At 41.8% G+C, this 22,933-nt stretch overlaps 1 protein-coding gene and 1 pseudogene across 1 annotated transcript; both read right to left on the bottom strand.

The window, feature by feature from the left end:
- Positions 1 to 1,330: 1,330 nt before the first annotated feature.
- LOC125172416 (60S ribosomal protein L9-like) lies at positions 1,331 to 1,895 on the bottom strand (annotated as a pseudogene).
- Positions 1,896 to 21,900: 20,005 nt separating this feature from the next.
- LOC125174655 (ATP synthase subunit f, mitochondrial-like) lies at positions 21,901 to 22,167 on the bottom strand. The gene has a single exon (XM_047874244.1). The coding sequence runs from the start codon at positions 22,165 to 22,167 to the stop codon at positions 21,901 to 21,903; it is 267 nt and encodes an 88-aa protein (XP_047730200.1).
- Positions 22,168 to 22,933: the final 766 nt, after the last annotated feature.

Raw genomic sequence — 22,933 nt, 5'->3', positions numbered from 1 at the left:
GGGAAAGGAACAGGGAGGTGTGTACTGAAATGTTATGGTGAGTTTCCTGTAATTCTCTTATACAGAACTAGGGGGCTAGACAGAGGGTTTGAGCTTCAAAAAAAGAAAAGTAGGCTGTAGGTGGTTGTAGGTTTTTCAGAGGGTTTGTGGTTCAGATAGTAATTCCTTTTGGGGGCTGATGTTTCTTCTTATGGGCAGTTTGGGTGGGTACTCAGACCACAGAGACTGTTCTTGGGATTAAGAAACAAGGTATTTTCAGAAGAAGCCCTAGTACAGCACCTGGATTAAATCATGGGGAATGTTGTGACATCCCTAGATTATGTCAAGGGACAGTGTTGTGACACCTCTAGATGATGTCTTGGTTGGTGCTGTGAGACCGCTAGATGTGCAGTGCGCTGTGAAGCATTATGGAAAGTTGTGGCAACTGAAGTTAGAGAAATCATTTATGGGGGACTTAGCATTTTAGACTTGGTATAGATCCCTCTACATGTGTCATCCCATGGTAACATCTGCCTCATGCAGTGGTCCTCAGGGCCTTGGCTGAAACTGGAGGGGACTCTGAGCATATTAGGAAAGCTATGACATTGTCTAGCCTTCTAGGAGTTGCCTATAAGCCTCTTTAATGCAAGGAAGATGGTCAGAATTGTCATGAGGCAAAAATGAGTTTATGTAGTCTTATTAAGTCAAATGTCAACAAGTTTAATAAAGTGGGGGTTTGTGAAGAGAGGCATGATCTTTTGGTCTCTGTTCGGATTCTCTTCTTTCTTGTGCTGGATCTGTGCTCTGCTGGTCATGCATGTTCCAAGGTGAGTCTGGCCAGCTCAGGCTCATTAACTTTATTGGGTAACATGATGCAGGATATGCGTGTGTGTGCGCATGCATTTAGAAAGCACTAGGTGGGAATCAAGGCTCTTGAAATTCTCTGAGGCTGCCCTACTGCCTCTACATGGCATAGGTAGCCCACAAAAAGGAGAACTCTGTCTTCATTGTGAGCTGCTCACCTTAACAACCTCCCGTCGCACTTCATACCCCAGATGTTGCTCTCCACTCTCCAGGTCCATCCCTACCTTTTTTGTAACTTGGACTTCAGTTTGATTCCTCTAGTCAATGTCTTAATTGAGTTCTCCGTATGCATGAGTTTCCTTAGTTCATTGGAATTTGTTAGCTCCTTTTTAAAAGGCTGTTCATTTGCTTGTATTTTATTTATTTTTATTTTTAATTCCCCATCCCCAAATGAATACACAGCTTTTATGACATCTTTATAATAGCACAGATAACTCTGAAAAGTCGCCTAGCATCTTGCTTTTTCTGAAACTGGGCAACTTTGATCTTATTCATCAGCCTGCTGAAGTGTTCTTCTTTCAGAAACTTACATACCATCCAAAATTTTTCTGATATCCTTGTTTTTAACCATTATGGCTTGCTAAGTCAAAGCAGCTAAGTTTGATACAAGTTCACTGTCATTTTATTCAAGAACTAACTCATCTTTCTGGGCTTGAGATACTGAACACGCAATGCCTGGCCTCATATGAACCCTGAGGATGTATTTTTCACCCAAGAAATTTCAGATTTCATCAAGAGAACATTCTCCTGAATAATGACATTGCTGGGGAAGTGAGCATACACAGACCTCATCTTCTACAGGAAGTCCTTGTAATGCCCTTGATCATGTGTTGTACGTGACTACAGAGAGTGAGAACAATAGCCAGTTCCTTTCTGTTTCCTCACTGTTTGTCCACTTAATGCCTCTTCTTTTTCTTTTCAAGGAGGCTGAGTTTTACTTTGACATGACTGAAGGTTCCTCTGGGGCCCTTCACAATTACAGTGTGTCCCTTCAGAGTGATGTTGGCATGTTCTGGAATGTTGACATTTTGATTGCTGAGAATGGCCTTCATTTTTGCAGTAGATGCAGCAAAGAGTATTTTTAAAGTTTTCATTGAAGTATAATTGACATAATATTAAATTAGTTTTAGGTATACAACACAGTGATTCAACAATTACACATTCTGCAAAATGCTTGCCATGGTAAGTGTATTACAGTATTATTGACTATATGACTATATTCCCTGTGCTGCACTTTTCTTGAAGAAAGATGATATGACATACCATTAATACTGCATAGTGACGGCTTAATGCTCATGGTGTGTTCTAACAGGGGTTTTATGGAGACAATGTCTCACTCCATGCAATAACTCTACAGGTGGCTGCTGTAGTCACTCAGCCGGCCAGTGGTCCAGGTCCATGTCTGAACACGGACAGAAAGAACTGGCTGGAGGAGCCTTGGGAAAAAGAGGGAAGAAAGAGGGATGTGGGAAGGAGTAAAACTCCATTCTATGGGACATCTGTGAGATCCCTGGAGAGAATACTATTGTATAGGAGACGTTGGACTCTGTGTATGTATCACAGGTTAATTAGGAGAACAGATTAATCTGATTTGGTATCAAAATAGCTGTGGGAAAAACAACCTTAATAGGTTGCAGATGAAAGAAAATGAAATGGCAAAGAAATGAAGAGCATTTAAAAGAAGACAATCAGGCTGGAAGGAGTGGAGAGAGGAGGCTAGAACAGAGCATTTAAAAACTAAAGAGGTTGGCATGGGATAGTATATGCAATTCTTATGAGCAGGAGGGGAAGAGAGTCTAGTCTCACGTTTCCTCAACCTCAGTGTTTGCCATGTTCAAGTCCCCAGACTTGCTAGGAGACAGGAAAAGGGGGTTGGTAAGTAACTTTCTTGGGGGAGTCAAGTGGCCAGGCTGTGCTCTTTCTCTGCTCAGTCTCAGCTCTGCTATTCCCTGTGGTTCTGCCCTCTTCTCATTCCTTGCAGTGAGATACCCGTTCCTTCCATTACTCTCAGGAATTTCATCACCACCCCTTAATGGTTGGGTTTCTCCACCCAGGTCTCTAGCACGCATGCATCTCCTGCATTCTCTAGATGCTCCCTGTCCCTCCTGCACAATCTCAACTGACACATCTGAATAGACTCTCTCCTCTCCCCATGCTTCCCTGACATGCTTCTCTTTCAATCTTCTCACCCAATCACCTGAGATAGAAAAGTGAGACTCTTTTTTTATTCTTTCTCCAGTCAGTCATTACCTTCTGTTGACTCTACTTTCTATATATATCTCAGATAAACTTGGTATTTATCTTCACCTTCCTGCCACTGTCTTGGTTGCCACTTACCTGTACAACTTCAGTACCCCAATGGTCATTCTGTTACATTCTCTCTATCTACCAATCTATTGCCCACACCGCAGCCTGAGTGCTCCTTTCAGAACAAACCTAATAATGTTACTCTCCTTCCTAAAAACTCTCAGTGCTCTTTTGTTGTTCTGAGTATCTACTATTGCATAGAAACGGCACTCCAAAACTTAATGACTTAAAACAACAACGATTTTATTATATCTTATAAATTGTCAGTCAAGAATTCAGGCGGGACTCAGCTGAGGGATTGATTCTTCTATTCCACAGGGCATCATCAAATGTCAGTTAATGGTATTCAGCTGGTAGTGTGTTGGTCTAAAGTTCAAGATGGCTTTACTCACATAAAAGTCACTTTGGTTGGAAGGGCCAGAAGGCTTCACTTAGCTGGGGCTATCAGGTGGAGCACCTATATGTAGCCCTTCCATTACAGTGGTCTTAGGATAACTGATGTTCTTATATGGTGGCTTAAGGCTCCAAGGGTGAGAGTTCCAGTGAACAAGGTAGAAGCTGCATATTGCATATTATTTCATGGCTTAGCCTTAGCCTCAGAAATCATATGGCATCATTTTCATGGTACTATATTGGCAGTTTCAAGCCTGCCAACTTTCAAGGATAGAGGACGAAGACCCTACTTTTTAATGGGAGGAGTACAGCATGTCTTCAGAGGACATCTTCTGTAGCATGGCATATGTGACCCTTCATGGGCTTGAAACTGATGGCCTCCTCTCTGTGCATCATTTCCTAACTCACAGCATTTTATGCTCCAAGGCTCCAGCCATCCTTAGCAACTTATAACTCTTTGAGCAGTCTGGGCTTTCTCGCAGTGTTAGATTCTTCCCTGTTTAGAATGGCCTTCTTACACCTTCCTCATCTGACAAACTGTTATTTACCTCCAAGTGTTAAGTGCTGCTTCCTGCAGGAGGCCTTCTATGAACCTGTTAGTCTAGGTTAGGTGGCCCTCCACATGGCCAAATAATACTCATCACACAGTATTGTAACTGGTTGTTTAACAGCCTACATCTCTCACTAAACTGAGTCATTAGAGCTCAAGACTATGTCCTGTTCATCTTTTTATCTTCAGGATCTAAGGACAAAAGTCCTATGACATATTAATTGCTCAACAAATGTTTATTGAATACATTACTCTCTTTGGGCCTCAGTTTCCCCATTTGTAAATTGGGACAATTGATTAACATCAGGGATTGCAAATAGGTTTATCCAATGTGCTGTTGTCGCACTCAGTTGCTTCCTTAGCATAGAGATGAAAAGGATTCTGAAGCTACAACTGGGATCACTAGGAAAGATGGCAATCCATTAGTGATGTCTGCAATGGGCACAGTATAGGAAAGTGGCAACTTGAATGCACTGCCTTTGACATACCTAGATTAGATCACCTCCAGGGCTTCTCCAACTTTGAAGGACTATCCACAGTGCTGTGTATATCTTATTTAATTAGAATCTCAGAATGTAAGAGCTACAAGTTTCCTATGGGATCACTCAGTCAAATATTCTCATTGCATAGATGAGAAAACCAAGTCTCAGAGGAAAAGTTCTTCCCTTGAAGTCAGAACCTGAGTCTAGGGTCAGATCTGATATAATGAATTAATTTGCACTCATGTAATAATGCAGGAATAGAATGCAGTATATAAGATAGTAGATGGTAACTTCAAATCAGTGTTAATTTCCTCCCTTGTCTTATCTGAGATTTCAAGCAACATGGCAATAGAACAACCTGAGTTTGAATCCTGGCCATACTTACTCGCTGTGTGTCTTTGAGGAAATTACTTGACTTTTCTGAACTTCAGGTTCCCCTTCTGTCATGTGGTTAACAGTAATATCTATCAAATAAATCAAATAATACAGAGAGAACACTTTTCAGTTGTTTCTAGAACATAGTGAGGACTCAAATATTAACTGCTAATTGTAGTAGTATTAGTATTATGACCATCTCTCCTATCGTCACAAAGCTTTTACCTGGCTCACTCCTTGGAGCTAGCACAGAGACCCGGGTCATGAGGAGTGCAAGATACGGGGTGTAGGTTATCTGAATTCTCAGGGGTGACTTGAGACTTTGTAAGAAAAAATTTGAAGAGTCCCATTTTCCCCAAACCAGAAGGCTTTGAAAGTGAACTCAGTGACAAATTGCGGCTTGTACCAGAGAAATATATCTAGACTGCTATTGGAGCAGCAACATTTTCAATCAGGATTTCTGTAAGAGAGAAAAGGAAAGCTCATCTAACAGGCCAGATGCTTTATCAGATCTAAACAGTTTTGTCTTTTGGGGAAGAAATGCGAAAAGTCAATAGCAAGCCTTCAGACTATGTATCTTTACCTGTATATAATTTTTTTAACGTATTAAGACCAGAGTCATCTGGGGTTTGGGAGTTTTTCCCTAAATATTGAATAGTAATGAATTAAGGTAAGCTGATTATGAAATGTAAGAGTAAATAATTTGGGGCAAAATCAATAGAAGGTGATTATTGCAGAGGCCAGCACTATGGTGAGGACTAAGGGCGTGGCAGGATGGTTAGGTGTTGATCTGATTTCTGGAGGACTAATGCATGAAGATCTCCAGGCAACAATGACAAATGTTCTTCTAATCATCTCCATATTAAATTTATTATCAAGGAGAGAGGCATTTCTCTCTCTTCAATTTGATAGGAATGTGATTAACATAGATATGAAAAAAGTTAAAGGAAACAGAATTTGATTTGAACTTCAGAGTCTCTTTCAGAGTGAAAATTAAGATGTATTTGTAAGGTTTCCATCGGTAAGTTTCGAGGGACTCTAAATTGTGATTGAACCCATTCCATCTTGTATTTTTCCTCCCTCCCCTTCCCCTTTTCCTGGGGGCCTAAGTCTGCTGAGAAGGGAGCAAAAGGAGGAAAGAGATAAACCAGCAGAGTGCAAGGGGACAGGGAGGAAGACTGTTTTGCCAATATTGCAGTGTTAAGGATTTCAGGCCCATGTTGATACAAAATGAACCCCTTGGTTGGCAGTGAAACTTTTATCAGCATGAGAGTGGGACTCTTTGAATTTGAGACAAGAGAATTGGACACAATCAGGGAAGGGGATCTCTAGAAAAATTACAAAGCTGGTGGTCAGCAGTTGGCTTTAGCGCTGATGTGTAAAAGGTCACAATTCTGCTGGCAGTCATCCAGGTGGGGGACAACTCTGAATCTTCTACTTCCTCCAGGCCCATTCCTTCACCTACTAACTAAAACGTTTAAGATTCAAAGACTAAGAGGGGTGCCTGTGTGGCTCAATCAGTTGAGAGAGATCTCCCTCTCCCTCTTTCTCTCCTCTCTCTCTCTCTCTCCCTCTGGCTGTCAGAGCCAAAGCACAGCCTGCTTAGGATCCTCTGTCCACACCCCCCCACCCTATCTCTGCACCTCTCTTGCTCCCATTCTCTCTCTCTCTCTTTTTTAAAAAAAAATTTTTTTTTTCAACGTTTATTTATTTTTGGGACAGAGAGAGACAGAGAATGAACGGGGGAGGGGCAGAGAGAGAGGGAGACACAGAATCGGAAACAGGCTCCAGGCTCCGAGCCATCAGCCCGGAGCCTGACGCGGGGCTCGAACTCACGGACCGCGAGATCGACCGCGAGATCGTGACCTGGCTGAAGTCGGACGCTTAACCGACTGCGCCACCCAGGCGCCCCTCTCTCTCTCTCTTAAAAATAAATAAGACAAACAAACAAAAAGATGCAAATACTGGGAACTTGGAAAGCCCTCTATGGGCCTCTGCACCTGGAACTATTTTTTCTTTCCTAAGATTGTTACCTTGAATTTAATAGTTTTGTGGAATAGTGAAGACAAAAAGGGGGAGAAAAATTGGGGACTCCTCTGGCATTGAGAGTGAAGGCACCTGTAGCTTTTCTGTCTTACATCTTGAAAACAGGCTGTGCTTTGTAGCTCTCACCCCAGTGTTTTAGATTTATTTTTTTTATATCAGAGATGCTTTCTTTGAGTACGCTTACAAATGTATCTCCTTCTTTAGGGAAGGGCCTTCTTTGAACATGCTCTACCTTTAGTAAGCAATGTAAGAAACAGATCCTCAGTTTATCCAGAAACATTAGAAAACAGTGTAATTAAAGGGATATGTTTAATTGGGAAATTGACCCAAAGCCCAATTTAGCATCATCATCTAGACCCACAGCGCCAGGCTAACAACAGTGGCAGTCTGGCCGCTTCAGGATTTGGGGACTGAGCTTGCTTGATTAAGATGTTTCCCAGGAAATGGAATTAAGCCTAATGATTTCCTATGGAAGGGACTGCTAATTGGGGAGGCAATGCTGCTTAATTGGGACACCTGCAGGTAATTAAAGGCTCCTTCCCAATGGCCTTCTCTGTAGTTGTGACTCTGGGAAGTTAAGACAATGTGGAGAATACAGGTGTTCTCAGTCTTGTGCTGTGTCTTTCCCTTGACCCTCTGTCCAAGGTCATGCAACTAGGTCACTTTTCTACTCCTTGGCAAATAGTGCTTCAAGTATGGTCTTCCAGGGACCTCAGGAGCTTGGGTAAGTTTTGGTATCTGGAGCTAAACTGCTGCCAGGGAATTTCCTGAGCTCCTTGGAAATGGGAGAAGGCTCTGAGGTAACAAACACAGTAGTGCCCAGAAGATTCTCAGACCCCAGAGACCTCTGTATCACATAACTCTGGTTGAATGGGACTTAAGGTTGAAGATGTCACCTTTTCCATGTGATCAGGGGGCGCTGGTAGAAAATATTCTGGATTGGGAGTTGGGTAAATTGATGTCTACTAACTACCCTACTGCCAACTGGTATTGTGACTCTTACCTCTTTAGATCTCAGTTTGCTCAACTGTAAACTGGGAATGACTCTACCTAATTCTGGACAAAGTAAAGATCCTTTCATTCTACATGTTGGGGAGGAAACTGGAGAAGGATGAAATTTTAATCTATGTTCCAAGGAACTCATTCTAGTGGAATGGAACAAAACTTGTCATTTGGTGTTACAGGTCCTACTGGACAACAGAAGAGGGCATCAGTTATCAGAGAAGATCAGAGAAGTCTTCAGAAGGAGGTAACATTTAAGTGAGCATTTTGAGAGAAGTTTTATGAATGGATAAGGCAGAGGAAGAAAGCATTCCAGGCAGGGAGAACAGCACATGCAAAAGCACAGGTGTGCAAACCTTGTGGCACATCTTGGGAGTGTTGCTGGTTGTGTATTTCTGTTGAGTGGGAAGGATGCATGTTGTTGGGGAAGAGAAGAGTGGGATGGGACGGAATGGGGGAAGTGAGACAGTGGAAGTCACTGAAGATGGATCATGAAAGGCCATGCACATTATTTTAGGGAGCATGTTTGGACTTTATTTCTTCCTTCCTTCCTTCCAAGTTTATTTATTTTGAGAGAGGAGAGAGAGAGAGACAGAGAGAGAGAGAGAGACAGAGAGAGAGAGAGGGAGAGAACACAAGCAGGAGAGGGCAGAGAGAAGGAGAGAGAGAATCCCAAGCAGGCTCCATGCTGTCCGCACAGAGCCTGATGTAGGGCTTGTGACCTGAGCCGAAATCAAGAGTCAGATGCTTAACTGACTGAGCCACCCAGGTGCCCCAGACTTTCTTTAATAGGCAGTGGCTGGTTGTTGAAGAGTATTCATTGTGGGAGAGACTGACACACAATTGAATTCAAGAAAAGCCACTTTAATGGAAGTGTAGTCTCAATATGAGAGCTGGATAGGAGGGGCAAGTCTTGAGGCAGGAATTGCTACAATAGTCCAGAAGAGAGGTGGCCAGTCGCTACAACCAGGCGAAGGCAGAGGGAAGTGAGAAAATGGAACAATTTGAGTTTGTATTATGGACTGCTTTGTTTGCTGGTGTTTACATTTTAAAATAATTTTTTAATGTTCATTCATTTTTGAGAGACACAGAGAGACAGAGTGTGAGTTGGAGAGGGGCAGAGAGAGGGAGACACAGAATTTGAAGCAGGTTCCAGGCTCTGAGCTGTTAGCACAGAGCCCGACGCAGGGCTCGAACCCACAAACTGTGAGATCATGACCTGAGCTAAAGTCAGATGCTAAACCGACTGAACCATCCAGGCTCCCATTGGTGTTTAAAATTTTAAGCTTCTGTTAGCTCTGGAATCACAAGCCTCTTGTAGCATTTGCTTCCCTTTCAGCCAAAGGCCCCTTGTTCATACTTCTTTACCTGCTCTAACCCCTTGCTGTGCATAGAGAGGCTCCTCAGAATGAAATTTTCACAGGAAACTTTGGCAAGGCTTGGGACACCCCATCCAATGTATTCAGATGAGGGGAGTATGATAGGGCAAGAAATGGGGCCTCTGGCTTCCCCAAGAGGCTTAGGAAAGAGAACTTGGACAATACACAGGAACTCAGCTCAGCACTTGAGTTGCAGTGAGTTTGGAAAAAAACACACCTGACAGAAAGGCAGTTGAGATGGGGGAGCACAAAGGTGAGCCAGAACTGGTAGTAACTGCAGTGTTCACTCTGACCGTCATCCCACGTTCTCTCATTTCATACCTGGCAGTTTGGGTAATGGGCATTCATGCCTCAATGGATAAGGTAGGGACCCATTTCCAATTTTTCTGCAAGACTCTTCCCTTGGGTTGGGTCACCTTAAAGGCTCAGTACAGGCTGTTGGTGCCACTGCAGACTCTTGAGATCAAAGCTATTACTGTCTCTGCCTCGTCAAAAAGCATCTTTAGTGTTAAAGTTTTTTTGAAGTGTTCAGCTATGATTCTCTGAAAAGTGCTTCTGTGAATAGTCTGTGCAGAGTTTGAGTTAATGGGGATGAGGTAAGCTAGATGGGGGATTTTCTTGCTTTTCTGTCTGAAAAAGCGGAGCGATCCATCTCTCCTTCTCTTCACTCTTACAGCCCTGACTCCTGGATCACCTAGCAGGGAATCCATTTGAAGTAGATCAAAATACTTGCATGTCCATGAGGAAACTATTGAATGGCACATTTTCACAATTATTCCAATGTGAAGTTTACTTCCTTTCAAGTCATTTTTGTCTTTCTGAAGTCCTAAGTCCATTAGAACAGGAGCCTGACAGGGCCTTTTCCTGTTTGGGGAAGCATAGGTTGACCTGCCTTTTTTTCCAGCCTCTGAGGGCAGGAGCCTATGTTTTCTCCTTTGGCCTCCATGTCCCCAGGGAGACTGAAGCACCTAGCAGCTCTTTAGGACAAGCTTTACCATTGACCATGTGAGACTGATCTCACTTGTGTTGTGGGAGAGTTAGTCTTATGACCATGGTGTATCCTTGCTGGATGCATGAATAAAATTATTTTATTCTAGGGAAGTGTTTCCCCAAAGCAAGAAGTAGGGACTGTGCTGTAAATTTTATGCCCTTTTTCGTCAAGCCATAGAAAGAGGCATCCTGCATTAGTAAGTAACTTTCCACTCTGCATAAGATGAAATCAAGCCACCTTCCTGTGGCCCACCTGGTCTGACATATCCAGCCTCTGTGGACTGTGGCCTCATCTTGTTCTGCTGTCCTCTTTGGTGCTTTGGTGGCTCTCTGTCAGCTGTCCTAGTCACTTGACTGCTTGTCCCACCCCAGAGACCCAGCACAGACTGTTCCTCTGATTGGGTTGCTCTTTTCCCCCATGTCCCACTAATTCCCACCCATCCTTCACTTGGCCCTAGGGAGGCCTTGTCTGACCTCTAATCTAAATTAGGTTCCCTTTCTCCACTTTGTCATCTGCTTCACTCTCTCATTTCACAGCCCTTATTACTACAATTTTCTGGCCATGTCTACATGTGAGATCCCTGGCTTCATCTGTTTCTCTGTCAAGGTCCTAAACTCCTGAGGGCAGGCACCTTATCTGTTTTTTTACTTCACTAAATTCTAGTGCCCATATTTAGTGCTTCACTAAATTCTATGTGCCCTGGCACAGAGTAGGTGCTTGACAAAGATCTTTTGAGGAAATGGATGACTGATGTTGCCTTTTAGTCCAGTGTGGCAATCCAGGTGGGCAGAGCTGGGAAGCATTAGCCACAGTGCAGTCTAACTATGATGGTCACAATATTTCTAGAACTTTCCTGCATCTACTCTTTAGGGGCCATTTGAGTGGGGCTAAGAGGTTCATGCCAGGGCTTTGATCCTTCTGACTCAGTAGTAGTTCTGATTTTGCTTTTCCCATCTTCTTTGGGTCCTGAAAATGCCCTTGGTATGTTCTTTTGTTCCTGCAGGATCAGGTGGTCAGATGGGCTGGGAGCCAGGGTGGGGAGGGAGGAGGGTAGAAATTGTTTGGTCAGAATGGAGGCCTGTAGAGAAGTTTTCTTAGCAGGACATCTATTGATGAAATACCTAGAGCTAGTTGTGAGAGGTTATTAATCTCAATTAAACCTGATTAGGAGATGATTGGATTTGGGCTGAGACTGTCCAAGTCAAACTGGTCCACTTGATAGTCTGCTCAGTGGCAGGCTTGTATAATACCAGCTGGCATCCACATGAGGACAGAAGGAGAGCCTCTGGCATCTCTGGGAAGGAGGATCCAGGTACCATGAATATACAGATCCTCATTCCTAGGGGGGTTCGCAGATTGTAGGAGCTTCACTGCTGCTGGCTTCTTGGGAAGATATGACATTCACTATGGGGAGATTATTAATTGTCACAATTATGGGATTATTACCATGAAAAAGCCACTTTTATCATCTTCCTCATGAGGATGTATTGGGAAAGAACTTGGTAATTGGTGTTGAGCCAGGGGAGCAAGCTGACACCAGTAGCTTCCTGGCTCCTGCTGAGGAGGCAGGTGCATTCTGGAACAGACAGAAGTATTGGCCTGACCTGAGGGGCCGTTCAGAGCTCCCACTGTTGAAAATTACAGCTCATCCCATTGTTATCATAGGGAGCAATGAATGGGGTCATTACGATGTAGCACAGATAGGATGGGCCAACCATGAATCTATTAGTGCAAACTGGGACTAAGAACCTGCAGATGGGGATCCATTAGCTAATGAATGGTAGAAAAATGGTAACTATCCAAACCTCTGCTTTTGTACATAATATATGCTTTAAAGTATGGGTGAAAAAAATCAAATAGGTAAAAGTTGAACAATAAACTTATGTGTTATAAAGGTGTCCCTGCTTAGAGCACTGAAAACATAACAAAATCTTTAAAAACTCTTACCACCTAAACATAATCTTAAATAATATGGTAATGTTTCATGGGTGTTATTTTTAAAAATAAAATTTATTTTTATCAAAGTAATATATGCTCAGTCCTTACAAAGATTATAATAAAAAGTAGCAGTCAATTGTCCCCCTCCCCCATCCCTTTTCCTTTCTGTCCCCCAGAGTTAACTACATTTAACACCCTTAAGATTTCTTTGGAAATTTATCTCCATATTTATAAATAATATGCTAATATTGCCTTTTCTTGATTTACCCATTTTGGAAATTATTAAATTCTTATTAGAGCGTGAGTAGGTTTAGAATGCTTACATACATACGTCCTCCCACCCACTCTCCATTCCCTACCTCATTGTCAATTCCCCATTCTTCCAGTGTAATTACATAATATAATTAGTACATTAGTTTAATTAGAAGTCTATGGCTACATAATTATTATCATTATGTAAATGTAGTTCATTGATAAGCCAGGTATAGCGTTACGGTTGTTTTCTTTCTTTGGGAATCTCTATTTTATTTTTCTTAGAGTTAATGCCTTTTTCCCCTTATTTTGTCCTTGTGGAGTATTATTTTCATTTTATTTTTTCAGAACTTCTTTTTTTAATGTTTATTGATTTATTTTGAGAGGTAGAGAGAGAGTGGAGGGGGAAGAGCACGGTGGGATGCAGAAAGAGAGGGAAAGAGAATCCTAAGCAGGCTCTGGGCTGGCAGCACAGAGCCCAATGTGGGTCTTGCTCTCATGAACCATGAGATCATGACCTGAGCTAAAATCAAGACATGAATTCAGCAAAGTCTCAGAATACAAAAATAATGTACAGAAATCAATTGCATCTTTATACACCAATAATGAAGCAACAGGAAGACAAATAAAGAAACTGATCCCATTCACAACTGCACCAAATAGACTTAACCAAAGATGTAAAAGATCTTTATGCTGAAAGCTATAGAAAACTTATGAAGGAAATTGAAGAAGATACAAATAAATGGGAAAACATTCTGTGCTCATGAATTGGAAGAATAAGTATTGTTAAAATGTCAATACTACCCAAAGCAATCTACACTTTCAATGCAATCCCAATCAAAATTGCACTAGCATTCTTCTCAAAGCTAGAACAAGCAATCCTAAAATTTGTATGGAACCACAAAAGACCCCTAATAGTCAAAGTAATATTGAAGAAGAAAACCAAACTGGGAGGCATCACAATCCCAGACTTTAGCCTCTACTACAAAGCTCTCATCATCAAGACAGCATGGTATTGGCACAAAAACGGACACATAGACCAATGTAATAAAATAGAGACTCCAAAACTAGACCCACAAACGTATGGCCAACTCATCTTTGACAAAGCAGGAAAGAATATCCAATGGAAAAAAGACAGTTTCTTTAACAAATGGTGCTGGGAAAACTGGACAGCAACATGCAGAGGAATGAAACTAGACCACTTTCTTACACCATTCACAAAAATAAACTCAAAATGGATGAAGGACTTGAATGTGAGACAGGAAACCATCAAAACCCTAGAGGAGAAAGCAGGGAAAAACCTCTCTGACCTCAGCCGCAGCAATTTCTTACTTGACCCATCCCCAAAGGCAAGGGAATTAAAAGCAAAAATGAACTACTGGGACCTCATCAAGATAAAAAGCTTCTGCACTGCAAAGGAAACAATCAACAAAACTAAAAGGCAACCGATGGAATGGGAAAAGATATTTGCAAATGACATATCAGACAAAGGGCTAGTATCCAAAATCTATAAAGAACTCACCAAACTCCACACTGAAAAACAAATAATCCAGAGAAGAAATGGGTAGAAGACATGAATAGACACTTTTCTAAAGAAGACATCCAGGTGGCCAACAGGGACATGAGAAGATGCTCAATGTCACTCCTCATCAGGGAACTACAAATCAAAACCACCCTGAGATGCCACTTCATGCTGGTCAGAGTGGCTAAAATGAAAAATCAGGAGACTATAGATGCTGGAAAGGATATGGAGAAATGGAACCCTCTTGCACTATTGGTGGGAATGCAAACTGGTGCAGTTGCTCTGGAAAACATTGTGAAGGTTGCTCAAAAAATTAAAAATAGATCTATCCTATGAACTAGCAATAGCACTGCTAGGAATTTACCCAAGAGATACAGGAGTGCTGATGCATAGGGACACTTGTACCCCAATGTTTATAGCAGCACTTTCAACAATAGCCAAATTATGGAAAGAGCCTAAATGTCCATCAAATGACGAATGGATAAAGAAGATGTGGTGTATATATATACAATGCAATACTACTTGGCAATGACAAAGAATGAAGTCTGGCTATTTGTAGCAACATGGATGGAACTGGAGAGTATTATGCTAAGTGAAACAAGTCAGGCAGAGAAAGACAGATACCATATGTTTTCACTCATATGTGGATCCTGAGAAACTTAACAGAAGACCAGGAGGGAGGGGAAGGGGGAAAAAATTTACAGAGAGGGAAGGAGGCAAACCATAAGAGACTCTTAAATACTAAGAACAAACTGAGGAGTGATGGGGGGTGGGGAAGAGGGGAAAGTGGGTGATGGGTATTGAGGAGGGCACCTGTGGGGATGAGCACTGGGTGTTGTATGGAAAACAATTTGACAATAAATTATATATATATATATATACACACACATATATATACACACATATATATATACATATATATGTGTGTATATATATGTATATATATATACACACTATATATATATATATAAAGAGTTGGATGCTCAATGGACTGAGCCACCCAGATGCCCCCAAAGTTTTCTTTTTTACATAACCTTAATTTCTTTTTCATTAGCAGTCTTCACAGTTCTATAAAAATTTCTTTCTAAATATACACATAACTATTTCATCAATTTTGTGTTTTTTTCCTCCTAGAGTGCTCCTTCCTCTAAGCTTCCATTTTTCTTCTGATTTAGACTGATTGTTCTCTAGACCTGTGGTACAACATTACCAAGGAATACTACAGGTTTTCTGCTTCAGATTCCCTGCTTAAGTTTTGAGTTCAAGTCTGAAAATGAATCTGATTATTCTTATATGGTTGATATTTTCACTGCTTATAAAATCTCAGGTTAAAAACTCACTTGAAAGCATTACTCCATTATCTTCTGCATCCCATATTCAATGTATTGTTTCCTTGGTCTCTGTTTTTAGGAAAGAAGAAACTAGGTGAAAACTCAAATTTTGGGTAAACTCTTTGCCTTTCACATCTTCCATTGTTTTTTAAATTTGGGTTATCTTATTTGGAGGGGGAGGCTTTGCTACTATTTTATTTTTATTTATTTTTATTTAATATTTTAAACAAATATTTATTTTTTCATACACATTTCTTTTTTTCCTTTTTATTGGATTTAAATTTTAGTTAACATACAGTGCAATATTGGTTTCAGGAGTATAACTCAGTAGTTCATCACTTACATACAACACCCAGTGCTCATCACAAGTGCCCTTTTTAGTACCCATCACCCATCATATGCTATCTTACTTTTTTTTAATGTTTATTTATTTATTTTGAGACTGAGAGAGAGCAAGTTGGGGAGGGGCAGAGAGAGGGGGAGAGAATCCCAATCAGACTCCACACTGTCATTTTAGAGCCTGAGGTGGGGCTCTATTTCATGGACTGTAAGATTATGACCTGAGTTGAAATCAAGAGTCACATGTTAACTGACTGAGCAACCCAGGAACCCCTTGACGTATCTTATTTTTAACTGTAAAGTTCTTTCTTGAAGTGAGTTACCTTAAAAAAGATAGACTCCTATTTTTTTTTTAGATGCAGTATCTTTTTATTAAAAATTTGACATTAATTTCTCTTTATTAGCTCAGCTTTCCTGGTTCTTTCCTTTTTTTGCTTGTTTTATTTTGTCTTCATATCAGGAATTCCTAAGATGTTAAATGATCCTTGGTTGACTGTTAATATTTAACAGTAGGATTCTAAAAAGCTGTTTAGCATGTGTATGTGTGAGTGTGATTGCTCAAATAGAACATATCACTGCATTCTGTAGTGATACCAGGCAAATGTAAGTATCTGGCCAACTTTTCTCTGTATAGGAGTTCTCTAGTGTCCAGCCTGGAGGAGAGTGCCTTGTTTCCAGCTTTCTGGGAATGGGGTGGAGGAATGGGGACTGTAGCCTTTAAGTTAACCCACCTTTATCTCTAATATGTGTGATGTTCCTGACTCTAGAGCCTATCTATATTAACTTCTCCAGAAAATAAACCTTTGATTTCCTTGGGGATAGGGTAGGTGGAGTTTGTCAACTGGATCTTTGGTGTTGTTCAGGGGATCTTGGAGCACAGTACTTTTGTATTCTGACTTTCAATAAAATGTCATGTTTTCAGCTTTGTGCCTTCATGCTCTCCTCTTTCTGCCTTTTGTGGTATTTAGAACATTGAGTGCTGAAGCCTTTCTGGGATTCTGTGTTGGAATGAAAGAGAAAGGGAGTAGTTTATGTATCATAGATATCTCCATTTTGTGGGCACATTGGTGGTAGCTTTATGACCCTGTTGAGCAAGTTTCCCAATCCTCCATTTTATATCTTCCCAAAATTTGTGGAAAATTTTCATTTCATTGATTATTCCTTTGTTATACTTCTATCCTTTGGAAATTTATATTTTAAAAAGAACACAATTGGAGCATCTGGGTGGCTCAGTCAGTTAAGTGTCCAACTCTTGATTTCAGTTCAGGTCATAATCTCACAATTTGTGAGATCAAGCCCCACACTGGGCTCCGCACTGACAGTGCAGTGGGATTCTCTCTCTCTCTCTCTCTCTCTCTCTCTCCTCCCCTCCCCTGCTTGTGTGCTCTCTCTCTTGAAATAAATAAAAAGAAATAAAACACTATTATTTTAGTGGGTTTTGAAAGGGAGAAAACAAATGTAAATGTTTGTGGTCATTTGATCACACTTAAATGAAAGTCTTATATGTTTGTGTTTTTCTTATTTTTCAAAATTAAACACATAGTTGTTGGCTTATATCCAGTGTATACTGTTGGGTATAAAGAAGTTCTGCTTTTGGCTCACTAATAATTCTCATCTTTTTCTAAATTATGCAAAATGTATTTGGATTTTTTTCTCTAGCAATAGCCTTTTGGTTTCCCTCCTATGATCTAATATTCAAGTATTTGTGAAAATAAGGACCCACATACAAATGTAGGAAAGTTTACAAAACACAACTGTTGTTTGGGGACCAAGGCCATCCAGTAATAGCTTGAAGTGTTTCCATCAGTTAGGATAGTCCAAATTGGGAGTACAAGAACAGTTTAGGAGTGACAATGTATAAGGTACAAAAGTCACAGACATGGACCTTGAGGACTGTTGACAGATTCAGAGGTTCAGAAATGAGGTTGACATTGTGGTTCTTTCTCACCACCTGCCTTCACTTCCAGTGTGTCTGTGTGATTCCATCAATCCCATTAGCTGAAACTGTTTTCATCCTTCAGCACCCAGCCTGGATAGTTCCCATACTGTGAGACCTTCATTCTCCATCCCTGGCAGGGCTCATTGCTCCTTAAATACTTTGCCCTTGCTTTCTTTTTCAAACCTTCTTTTGGTGGTTTCCAAATACTCTTCTGTGAACTGGTGCTAAGTTGTGAAAAAATTTAACTAGTCTAGAAAAATTGGAAAAGTAAAGAAATTAACTGTGTGTGTGTGTGTTGTGAGTATACACATGGTGTGAAGTTCCAACTCTTTTTTCTTGGTATAGAATATCCTTTATTCTTATTAAATACCAGTGAAATGTTTTTTCTTTTACGAAATGATTATGATATTAGATGGTGGTCAAACAAATGTTTACTTGGCAAAAAAAAAAAAATTGGAAATACCAGAGGCTGTTATGATACACAAGAGAAGTTGTCCCAATAAGCCAACAATGGACTTAGCTATATCCTCTCTGCTTAGCTATTGCCTTTCTTAGAGCACATGATTCTGCCGTGGTGAGTTTCTATTCCTGGACTGCTTGTGTAGGATCCTTGGAAAAGAGTATATCCAGGGGTGCCTGGGTGGCTCAGTCGGTTAAGCATCCGACTTCAACTTAGGTCATGATCTTGCAGTCCATGAGTTCGAGCCCGCGTTGGGCTCTGTGCTGACAGCTCAGAGCCTGGAGCCTGTTTCAGATTCTGTGTCTCCCTCTCTCTCTGACTCTCCCCCCGTTCATTCTCTGTTTCTCTCTGTCTCAAAAATAAATAAAAGTTAAAAAAAAATTAAAAAAAAAAGAAAACAGCATATCCCTGGTAATTAATCAATGAACTGGTCACATTCCATGGCCACTGGGTCAAGGGCTTGCTTTAAGGGGACGGATATTCCTAGTCTGGGTCTCAGGTCTTCATATTAATGCCATTGTTGCATGTTCTGTGCTAAGTCACTTCCCTGCCCTCTGACCCCACCTGAAGCTTTCATAAGGCAGCAAGGTCAAAGCTTGGCAGTATCACAGGAATAAAATTCTTCCAGCACTTCATAGCTCCTCCTTCCTCCTCAGTTTAGCACCCATCCTCTCCTTGCCTCTTCCACTGAGTTCCTTAAGGGGTCCTATTTGATTCATCACCACACCCTTGCTCTCTTCTGGCAACTAGTCCAGTGCCTGGAACATAGTAGGCACTCAGTGTTTTGTAGAAATAATTGTAAATAATCATGCCTAAAAATTTCATAATGATTATAACTTTCATGTGCCTCCATGCTTTTGCCGCGTACTAAAAACAAACAAATAAACGTTAGGTATCTTGGAAATAATAAATCTTAAGGAAATCATGGATAGGCTTATGAATTTGTGATTCTCTTAAAACTGTATGCAAAATCTTGTTTATGTTCTGTGTATGTGCATTTTTCTGGGGAAGAGTTTTCAATGCTATGTCTAACAAAGGTTAAGAACCACAAAGAAGAGGAGTCTTGGAGCTATGCACAAATGCATGTGAATGTAAATTCTAAGATGGCAAATGCTGTATCAGTGCAATTATTATGCTCTATAGGAGTTTTCTACTTTGGGATTTCCATCCTTTGGGCCTGATCACACTTTTTGTTGCCATCTTTTCTGGGAAACTCCATAGGTTTTGGGTTTTTCAACCCCCAATAGCTTTAGGTCTATACTTACTGGAAACCAACCCTGGAATCTTTGAGTCAGGATCACTGAGCTTGGTACATGAATCTGAAGCTCCAGGTGACTTGAAGAGATTTCTAGGTTAATAGCTAACTGGATTGGAGAGAGCATTTTGTTTCACAAACATGATCATAATTTGTTCTTATTTACTTTCAAATTATAAATGATTATTCAGTAGTTTTTTCCCCTCCTTTTTAAACAGGCTCTTGAAAACATTGCTTTAATGAAAAATAAAACTTAAAAGCAGCTGTGGTGTTGGTATGTAATGATTGAAATATAATTAAGAGTTGTAATTATTCTCAATTAGTCATTTGGAATGTCAAAGTAAGGACCCCAATCAACTCAACCCAGGCAAGGGAGCATCGGGCCTGAGATAGAGACAGGGTGCAAGGTAGGTAGGATTTGACTTGGGGACTCTTGAGCACTCGATTGAAGAGGTTTGGTCATGGGATGGGCATCTAGGGATTGATTCCTTATGTGTGAAAGGTCTCAACCTTCCCTGAGTTTGGGAGTAAAGAAAGCTCTGCTCAGGGGAACGTATTTCTCAACAATGTTTCCCTGAAGATTTCTAAAGTTTATCTACTCTAAAGCAGACCGACATCCTGGAAAAACGTCCTCCTTTTATGAAAATGTATCTCATTTGAGGGGAAAGGACCAGTACTCCTTTCCCCTATATCCCATCAAAACCTCATTACCTGGTGTCATTTCTAGGCTGACAGGCCTCCTCGCTGCCATAATTTTGTGCTGCCTTTCCTGTACCCACCTCCCCCATGGTCCTGTTAGAAACCTTGTCTGTCCCCACCTTTTTTCACAGTTAATATTACCAGACTTCCATAACCCCATGGTCCTGCCATTTGTTCGTAAATGAACCTGAGCTGTGATTGGTTGCCATGGTTTTAACATGGAGGGAATTGAGTAATGTCTGGAACATTTGGCTTTTTGGGCTGGTCCTCCTGGTCATGTTATTCCCTCCTGAGTCCTCTTCCTGCATTTGGGTGATACTGATGCCTGGGTGAGGGTGGGAATAGGAGGCATATCTGAGAAATGGCATGCCTAGCAGACCTGTTAGTTGGGGATGCAGACACATGTGGCAGAACCATGGCGAAATGTGGCTGGAAAGGCCCCTTCCTACTGCTTCATAGCAGTGGACTCTGACATTTGAGTTTTATCTACCACTGTGGGCTAGTATGGGCTCTCTGGAGGATTCTCAGTGAAGAGACTTGGCCAGAGTTGGGGTTTGGTCAGACATCCTATTTGTGGGGGCAGATAAGTGAGGGGAATCTGGAAACAGAAAGATGTGTGGAGACTGCTGCTATGGTCCACAGGAAAGAGGCAATGAATGGCAGGAAGCTTGCCGTGGGCTGATGAAGTGGTGGGGTCATGGGGTGGAGTCTGGGGAGTGGCAACACAGGAGACTGGGTGCCCAGCATGATGGTTTGGGGGAGTCAGGAGGAAGGGACTGGTCAAAGCTGTTGAGGTTGGGAAATCTTGAACTTAGATAATTAGAAGCATTAAGCACGGGGTGGTAAGGCTGGTGGTGAGAGAAGGGAAAGAAAGAGTTTGGAATGAGTCATATTATTTGAGAGAACATCCCTTTGGAAGTGTCCAGATGGCATGGGGAATATGGGAGCTGGGTTGGAACACCCTTAGTAAGAGAGCAGAGTGGAAATATGAGAGACTGGGGACCAAGTCTGTTGTAGGGATGCTGTGTGAACCTAGGGCCAGAAAAGAGCCAGGAGCAAAACAGTCCTACTATGATACCTAATGGCTTTCTGTAGATCTTCGTTCATCTTTTTTTTTTTTTTTTTTTTTTTTGAGAGAGAGAGAGAGAGAGAGTGCATGAGAACATGCGAGCAGGGGAGGGGCAGAAGGAGAGAAAATCTTAAGCAGCCCAGCGTGGAGTCTGATGCAGGGCTGGATCCCATGACCCTGGGATCATGACCTGAGCCAAAATTAGGAGTTGGATACTTAACCAACTGAGCCACCCAGGCACCCCTAGATCTTCACCCTGAAGGACTGGCAACACCTGTGAGTTGTGTCTCTTGCCTATTAAGCTATGACAGGGAGTTCCTGTACTGGTTAGGAGGCTCTGCCTCTGGAACTGGGCAGATCTGAGTTCTAATCCCACCTCTTCCACTTGTAGATGTAAAATGGGACAATAATAGGGCCTTCCTTGCAGATTCATACAGCAAATACTTACTTCTGTGTGCTAAGCACTGTGGGTAGGGCTCCACATGACTAATTAAATCAGAATCTGGGGGGACTGGTGTGAAAGGGTGTCCAGGTATTTGTGTGTGTGTGTGTGTGTGTGTGTGTGCACGCGCACACGTGCGTGTGTGTTTGTGTGTGTGTGTGTGTGTATTTTTAACCAGTCATCTTTTATTGGATGGTAATTCTGAATCAGGATATGAAAGGATTCAAGGGTGCCAGGAAAAGCTCACGGTCAGGAATGCTGAATGTGCCTCCACACTGGGCCCTCTTCAGTGGTGCTTGCATAGCTGCTCCTGTCTGAGTTCTCTGTAACAACAGCAGTAGTTGAAAAGCATATATGCTGCCAGAACCATAGAAATCCCAGCGACGCCTCCTTTCTTCACATAGACACACTTGTTGTAATACTGGTAGTAACCTCTTTGAAATGCTCCAGGAATGCCTTTAGGGGTGAAATCCTGTATCATTATCCAGCTTGACAGCTGTCCTAGCCTCACATCCATGAGCTTCTCCTCCTTCACTGGTATGGACGATGCCATCTTGGAGTCTGTATATTTTTAAGGCACGCTGTGTGATTCTAATCTGCAGCCAAGGTTGAAAACAACTGAATTCGCAGAAGAAGGGTTGACTAGGGAAGAGAAAGGAAATCTCGCCAGAAATACATGTAAGAAATCTCAGAGGGACAGGAGCGGAAGGCAATTTGGACAGACTGCAGAAATCGTTTTAGTATATTGTACAAACTGTAGTTCATGATTTGCTGGTGGGTCATGAAACCAATTTACTGTGTCATGACCGGCTTTAAAAACAAATAGAATAAGATGGGATTGAAAACATCAGAGCTCATAGTACATCCTAAGGATCATGGTTTCTTGGAATTTGTGTTTCAGAAACCTGTGTGGGTGTGTAAGGTGGGTCTCCTGCAAAACATATTTCCCGTTATGACCACGGTGGCAGGTTTCTGGGAAACACTGGTCCAGCTGGATGGAGGGAGGCTGGGGGGGACTGTGAAATGTACTTGAACTTTGTCTCTAGGGTAGTGGGGGGCCTTGGAAGGATTTTCATGAGAGAGTGCATTTGAGTGAGCCCTCACTTGCCTCATGGGCGGTGTGCTGTAGGAGCCAAGGTTGCCCCTGCAGTGGTGGTCCTTGGAAGAGTCAGTCAGCTGCCTGGGGGAGTAGAGGGGCTGAGAGATGTAAGGAGGACACCAGGCCCCACTGCTGAACTTTGACTTCTCACCTCACCTTTTCTACTTTTTCCTTCTGGGGCAGGTCCCTGGGTCTTTGGTCAAGGTGCACACTGTCCCCT

This window comes from Prionailurus viverrinus, chromosome A1 (assembly GCF_022837055.1).
Source record: "Prionailurus viverrinus isolate Anna chromosome A1, UM_Priviv_1.0, whole genome shotgun sequence".
Lineage (NCBI taxonomy): Eukaryota > Metazoa > Chordata > Mammalia > Carnivora > Felidae > Prionailurus > Prionailurus viverrinus.
This window is presented reverse-complemented; position numbering and strand designations above follow the sequence as displayed.

Coding starts and splice junctions, on each gene's coding strand:
- LOC125174655 (XM_047874244.1), bottom strand. CDS start 22,167: ATGGCATCGTCCATACCAGTGAAGGAGGAGAAGCTCATGGATGTGAGG.